The sequence below is a fragment of the Apis dorsata genome, unplaced genomic scaffold (genome assembly GCF_000469605.1).
Source record: "Apis dorsata unplaced genomic scaffold, Apis dorsata 1.3 scaffold_390, whole genome shotgun sequence".
Classification (NCBI taxonomy): domain Eukaryota; kingdom Metazoa; phylum Arthropoda; class Insecta; order Hymenoptera; family Apidae; genus Apis; species Apis dorsata.
This window is the reverse complement of record NW_006263651.1, coordinates 24265-32281: the sequence shown is the minus strand read 5'-3', so window position 1 is coordinate 32281 and position 8017 is coordinate 24265. Positions and strand designations below refer to the sequence as shown.

At 31.7% G+C, this 8017-nt stretch overlaps 1 protein-coding gene across 1 annotated transcript in view; it reads right to left on the bottom strand.

The window, feature by feature from the left end:
- Positions 1–626: 626 nt before the first annotated feature.
- The window catches only part of LOC102677301 (fasciculation and elongation protein zeta-2), a 9563-nt gene continuing 2172 nt past the window's right edge, over positions 627–8017 (bottom strand). Inside the window, exons 3-9 of the mRNA XM_006619043.2 lie at positions 2578–2700; positions 2264–2420; positions 2087–2195; positions 1746–2008; positions 1594–1669; positions 1468–1533; positions 627–1400 (exon numbers count right to left, since the gene is read on the bottom strand). Coding sequence (XP_006619106.1) covers positions 1384–1400; positions 1468–1533; positions 1594–1669; positions 1746–2008; positions 2087–2195; positions 2264–2420; positions 2578–2700 — 811 coding nt within the window. The 3' untranslated portion in view covers positions 627–1383. The remainder of the gene's footprint in view (positions 1401–1467; positions 1534–1593; positions 1670–1745; positions 2009–2086; positions 2196–2263; positions 2421–2577; positions 2701–8017) is intronic.

Genomic DNA, 8017 nt, shown 5'->3' with positions numbered 1-8017 from the left:
TATAAGAATACTTCCGCAAAAAGCAATTTTTGCTAAATTATGTACCGAAAATATCTATAAAAGACAAACATAATTTTTAAAATATTATGTTATTCTTTCTTTTTAATCTTCGTCATGTGAAAGTCTTAGGTTAGGTTTTATTAAAACAAGTTTTTATTAAGTAATTTTTTCAGTACTATTAAAAACTAATAATTATAATTTATTGCATAATTATAAAATATATACTTACCTGATATCCATTCATTATTCAATTAATTCATATAAATATTTTCTTAGATAAACAACCTTTGAAGGGCAAAAATTAAGGAATCTTACTCTTATTCGTATATCTATTATTCGTATAAATGATATTTTACATCAACTACTTATATATATAATTTTACATAATTCTATTATCAAAAAAGGTAAAATAAACATAATTTAATTACACATCAATAAATTACAAATATATTTAAAATACGTTTAGTAATTATAAAATGCACTTTTGTCTACTGATTGAGTTGAAAATTTTATTATTGATTAAATATATATAAAATTCAATAGAAATTAAAAGAAAATATAGATAAATTTAATTAGTAAAAAAAAAAAAAAAAATACAAATCTTAATATTTAAAAAAATCGTAGAATAAGGTTGTTTAATTTATTTCTTTATTTTAACAAACACAATATCTTTAATATATGCAAACAACTATATTGCTATACACCAAGTGTTGAATATTTTTATTATTTTGCATATAATCATTAAATAGATTTTGTAAGTGTATATCCATATAATTATTTTAGCAACAAGATTTTTATTTTTGCGCGATATGTTATTAGATAGATAATTCTATATAGGTACATGAATATTACAACAATATACATCAAATTCATAAATTTATATGTTGTAATCTATAAATTAATAGATATTTTCTACATAAATATAAGTATTTTCGGTAATATAGTAAAATTTGCTCACATATTTCGATAAGATCTTTATGTACAAAAAATTACAAAAAACAGAATTATCGCGAAATTCATGATAATGTATACAAAAACGAAGATTTTATAAGTCATACAAAATTAAGAGGTATTTTATAGATTTTATGGAGCGCATACATAGATATTAGAAATGTATCCTTATGTAAAATAATATACATGTGATAATATATAAAGTAAGACTAGATGTGAGTGTCACAGACCTTATCTATAAATCTATAATCGATACTGAGTATAGTTCGAGACACAATTCGAGACGAAGCAAAATCACCCGTCTTAACGCAAGAATATGCGGCACAACAACGGCTGAAAGCATACTGGCAAGAAGAGAGCAAATTGTAATTGTTAATTAATATCCTTTTTCCAATTTTTTTCGATTTCCTTAAGAAATTTATAGTATGCTTACTAAGTAGGACATAAAACTAAAAAAAAAACATATAATATAATTTTAATATATTAAGTTCGTATATTTATTTTAAATTCAATTACCTTTCAATATATAATCTGTTAACAAAGTAGGTACTGTTGGACTGTCTTCACTAATTGCTTTTAATACTGTAAAATAAAATATCAAAATTAAATAATTAATATAATTATATAATTAACAATACCTACTTTTTATAAGAACTTGCAATGCTTGATTGTCTGGTGGGCCACTGTCTGTATGGTAAGGAATTACGGTAGTTAAATACTGCAAGAAACAGCATTAAAATTAAATAATTTTAAGTTTATTTATGAATTTATCATTTCAAAAAATCACAAATTACCTTAGATTCTTGAAGTGATCTATGTTGTAGTAAAGGACTAGTACCATTTTGCATTTGATTTCTTTTTTTTGTAACATGATGCTGTCTTCGTCGATTTTGTACTGCTAACAACAATGAAATAAATTGATTTTTTAATTCTTTTTCATATTCAAGTTCATCACGTAATGCAAGTTCCGCAATGAGAGTTTCACTAAGCGCTCCCACCAAGGATTCCATTTCTCCAAGTAACTCATTAAGCTGGCTGGAGGTAAGATGTTTTAATTCTAGAATGAATAATCATAATTCAGAATCATGAGGTCTATTTCGATGCAATTTATTATTTTGAATTGATTTAAATATACTTTTTTCATGCAGTGGAGAGCCCAAAACTTCTCTGCTTCTCTCCAACGCTTCATCGCTATCTAATAAAGATCCATCAGAATCTGGAGATCTTTCCATGGATGGACTTTCCTACACAAGATAGATTTTCTTTTTTTCACGTAAATTTCTACCTAGTTTTTGAAAAATTTGATTTTTACCTGCATTATATCATCTATTTCACGGAGTACTTCTTCAGCAGTTTTCAACGGTTCCTCTGGACTATGAGTATCGGTGCTACTGGACAAGATCAAAGCATGCATGTCCAAATCAGTTGCAACAGCCTCATCTTCGCTACTTAAATCTTCTAGTTCAGGTCTATAGCAAATAAAATAAAAGCATCTAATTTGCAAATCGTGCTTTACATATACTTTCAAAATATATTAAAATGCTTTTTATTGTTTTAAAATATGTATTTTTGCTGAAAAAAAGCTGCAAAATAAAATTGAAGAAGATTATAAAAGATCGGACTTACCTTTCCTGTGAAACCGGAGCTTCGTTCAAATTAAGCGCAGGCATGTGCATTTTTCTAGCATACGATTTACTCCAATCGATTGGTAATATGTTACCAAATGTACCGGTAATCGTCCACCACATTCTATAAAAAAAAAAAGAAAAAATTAAAAATCTCTTTTTAGAGATTATGATGAAGAGAATATTTTTTTCTTCCAAACACATTAAATTTCATTGGACATATTACTAATTATACACATACACTATATGAGCTGACTCATATCCTCATGTTGAATTGTGCTCTGTTGTTTGAAAATTACGAATCGGGTAAACAGCTGCTATTTTTAATTCCGAACTCTTAACGATTACTCAGAATCAACACCGAAATGTAATATTAAATATTTTTAGAAAGACATGCTTATAGTATACGTTAAAAATTAGTGCAAAGATGCTCGAGGAAATGGTATTGTCATATTTCTAGCTAACTATTCCTGCGAACTATTCTATATATTTTTAAACCGAACAAGTAACAGCAATATGTTGCAGACGAATTATTTCATCGAACTCTGACGAGTGAAAAATAACCGTGTGAACATCAAATTTCGTAATCTAAATTTCATAGCAGTTTGCACATCCTGTGAACGATTCCCAGATGAATATTATCGCGTCAAATGTCTGGTGGTGAAACATATGATAAGATTCTGAGATGCGACATTTGGATGAAGTCTTCGTTTTCTAGGATGTGTACTGTGTGAATCACTCTCGTAGGCGTATCCCGTGCCTCATATAGTGTACAGGCACAGACCGTATAGATAAGCCCCTCGATCTATTGTAAACACAGTTTAACTCGTTTCGATAACAATGAACCCATTCTAAGGAAATGAATTTCCGCATGGAATCGACACCCGTGAAAGAGATCTTATCAATAGGCTTTTTTCAGACTTCCGATTTATAAACAATTTCGATCAAATAATATCGTATATAATTTACAAATATATCTCTGTATGCTCGTTCGATAAATTAAATTATTTCCTACGATTACGGATATTCGATCAGACTGAACTTGAACGAATTGATTAATTACCACTGAAATCGAAGCTTCATGGTTCGTTGGCAGCCTTTAAAACTTTGTTTCTTTTCTTCTTCTTAATTATTCTTATCGATCATAAGTTGATTCGATTTCGATTATAATTTTTTCATGTAATCGTTTTTCATATGATATTGTGTACGCCCGAGAGATTCTCGGAAATAAAAGAGGCATATAAATATATATGATGAACCGGTCGATGGTGTTGAATTAATAAATAGAGGTCAATTCGACCCACTCGAGTTTCTCATTAACGTTAAGTGTATTAAAGCAGTGACTTCATCCTGTGCGCATGTTACTCTCATCATTCTGATCAAATGTCTAAACAACCAGACCAGATCCATTGAAAGAATGGATCGTTAGATTAGGGACAATTTCGTTTGGCTTTAAATTTATTTAAATTTTTAAATTGAAACAATGCAGACAGAAATAATGAAATAAAATAAAGAATAATATATTTTTGCAATCATCGTTTTTGACATGATCTGTATATTTCTCTCTAATAATTGGAACGAAAAAAATAGAGTGAAATTAAATTCCCGGGAAGGCGAGTATATCCCTTTGCTTATTAATTCATTCTTCGGTTCAATGATCCGTGACGAGACCTGTCCAGTTCTCGTACATTATCTGTTGCATAATACAAACAGCTTACGAGCAAAAACATCAAATTCTTCGACGATATATCACTCTAATAAATCGTTACAATTCAATTTATACGGGCTAATTTATAACGGAGTCAATGAACAACTTAACGAGTTTACGAAGAATGTTCTATTGATTCATAAACAATATTATCGCTCCTAAAAAAATAGAAAGTGGATTATGATGTAGACAAATCGAAATATTTCCGCTTTAAATCTTTTTACCATTGTATCATTGATTCGTCTCGTCTCATATATTCTTCACCGACAAAGATAAATAAATTGAAAATCAGAGAAATGGGGCACGAAAGAGAACGATGGTAGAAATATAGAAACCGGTACAGCGCATGCGCTATTTTATTGACGTTTGTCCATTCGAAGGGTGGCTCGATACGAACGTTGGAACAAAACACAAAGATCAAATTTTCATGAGACATCCCCTTACGATTCGATCGATGCACGATTTCTTGCTATTACGATCGCGTTACTGACCCGTTACCTCCTAGGGAACTGGATTTCGGGTGTCCCTGCATTCTTCTCGTATCACATCAATCTGCCATTTTTACACTGCTTACTATTTAAATCTGAAATGGAAATTTTTACAAAATAGACGTTTCACGTTTCAATTGTAAATATTAAAAGATAAAAATACTCGTTTGAAATATTTCTTTAGTGACAATTCCGCCGCGTTTGGTGCATAGTTGTTAAGAATAGGAAAATAGATAGGAGAAATCTCGAGAATGAGTGTGTAGTTTGAAAAGAGGGCCAGAGAAAAATAAAAAGGAAAGGGAGTTACGTGCCTTACGGGGCGAGAAAGTCTTTCGAAAGGTGAAAAGAAAGCTGCTGCCACCGTTTCGCGTTCAAAGGCGAGTAGTAACCATCGGAGCCACGACCTTGGCTCCCAAGAAGAAGAGATGCGTTTCGTTCGTGGAACAACGCTATTCCTCTCGTGACAAATTACGAACAATGCGCCGGATACGCACGCACGGATGCGTTTATTCTTTCCGGCTTGATGCATGCATACGAAACCGGCACCGATGCCGAATGAGACACGTGCGAGTGCACGTGCCCGATCTCTGCGAACCTCGGCCACTGACCTCTCGACTTCTCGTGGACGCTCGGACTTTCGATATTTTGACCAACCTAAAATTGTGCTCGTCTTTGTCTCTTAAACATAATTCAGAAAAATCGATTTTAGAGAGCGATCGATTCTTAATTTGGATCGGGAAAAAATATTCAAATAGAGAAATCACTTTGATGATTCCTCTGATGAAAATGGAATTTAAACTACCGATATATAGCCGATATTGTTTAATCGTTTGGATAATTTTTAATTTATTTATGACGAATATATTAAAAATTGACTGCGTTGAATAAATAATTCTTATGATGCATGAAATGTAAAACTAAAAATAATCAAAAGACACAAATTTCGCAAAATATTTGCTTCGTAATTAATAAGGCAAAAATTGTCGAAAACCAAGGATGAGTCATCCGACGTCTCAATCGTTACGTAACACTCGAATAGTGGACTCGAGTTCGTGTTCAATTCCGATTTTGCAGTCAAAAATAAAATATAAGGTAAGATATAGTAAACCTCTTCTTCGTGATAATATCTATTTAGAGAAGTTGCGGTTACAACGTGTTGGAACCGAGTCTACCGTGTAATTGTGTAATACATATATCAGTAAGAATAAAGTTTAACTATCCAATTCGCTACACACATAAAATCCTATTATAATGTCATAAAGAATTGCATGAAAAGATAATTTTATGACAAACGTATATAAATGTTAAATTTTAAAATAAAACACTGAAAAAATCTGAAGGAACGAATTTATTTTCATAGATTTCAATGGCAACCGAAGAAAAGAAGAAAAGAAGAAAAGTTTCAGGTAGGCGCCTGTCCAAACAGGTACACAATCTCGAAAGAACTATGCGTGGGTCATCAGTTTAACCTCCCCTATTGGGTAAGAGTTAATTCTTCGTCCCGATGCAATCTCTCTTTCCCTTTAATATAACAGCTCCCCTAGGTCTACTACAAAATGCTTTTTCACAGGTTTATTTTCTTTTCTACTACGATCGGTCTGATGAAAGCAGCAGGATGTCTAGACGAATTTCGAGAAAGGCGTGACTTCAAAGAAATTTATGCACAAGCGGTGGAGTTGAAACGAGTTTAAGAGCCCCACCGTGTTATTCTACACCGAAGAAGATACAATTTTGCGCTTCGTTGAATTTCACCTGCACGGACTGCGTTACGTGGCGGAATATATTCGGAGACGGACACCTGCATTGCGGATAATACCATGGATTTTTCACGGGGAATGTTTCAGGAATCTCTGAAATCTTTTAAATAATCGGATATTTCAATTAATTTTCACGATTTTGCCTTTTTTTTATTTTAATCATTATTATTTTCATCTAATCGACACGAAAATCTATAGTGTTGTATCTATGCGTTATAAAAAGTAATTATGTAATTCACTATGATAATTCATTATGAAAATGATTCGCGAAGAATAAAAAAAGAGAAAAGAAAAAAAAAAGAAAAGACGATGGAAAAAATTATGAAGATATGTGTTTTGTTATGTTTTGTGGAATTTAGAAATCGACAAGAAATCGATCGATCGATCATTAATTTGCTAATTCACGGAGCGCAACGATAGTTTAATTAAAAGATAAGTTACTTTCTTGTTATGCGTTCTGTCCACTTCGCGGAGAGAAAGCTGCAGAACGCGCCGCAAACGTCATGTAAGTAGAGAGTATTCGTGGTGGCACACTTTTCTGTTGGAGAATCGATACTTGATCTTACTTATCAAACTTATAAGAAAAATCTGCATTTTGTTTAAAAAAATAAATCGTTCAAACGAATTCATAAATTTCCAATCACTGTCAAAAATATATATACAATTACTTTATTTTTATCTCTTTCTTCAATTGATAAAAAAAAATACACTTATTTTAAGAAAATATGACAAAATTATATAACACAAAAAATAAAAGGATAATATTCGTTGAACCATATCAATGCGGTGGTTTATCGCAAGTAACCTGTGACGCTTCTTAATGAAACCATACGAGTTATGTTCAAACGATATCGGTTTAGCCGGAGCCATCGAGTGAAACTGTTTGCGCGTCTTAACGAGAGTCGAAGAAAGCGTTAACATGAGATTACTTAAACAGGATATGAAATATTACCCAAGGAACAATCAATAGAATCATAATACTTTAATATTTACATCTTATCTATATGATCTACATATACGATTTTTTGCAAAAAATTTCTTAAAATAGCAGTTTAGTATCTTGAATTATGCTATTGATAAAATAATAAGAGCGATAATTACTATTCATACAAGAGTAATATCATAATATCATGATTATCGTAAACGATTACTTCCGTTCAGCAAGAACTGATGCGACTATCATTACTTTATAACGAGGATCGAAGAGTTGCACAACGTAATAGATACCTCAAGGTAAACGCGACAATTTGAATGCGATAACTCTGGCAATCTTCGAGGAGTATTCATTTATTCGATCAGCCGCCAAGAAGCGGCAGTAGCTTTACTTTTTTAATCGTCAAACGTGGTCGTGTAAACCGGTATAACTGTACCGGAGATATCGCGTGACCCGAGGGTAATAGAAACTTTTCAATCGCGCACGTACTAACGTAATTTTCACTTGCGTACTTAATTATTTCTTTTGCCGGCGATGCGTTAAAAAGAGGTTAT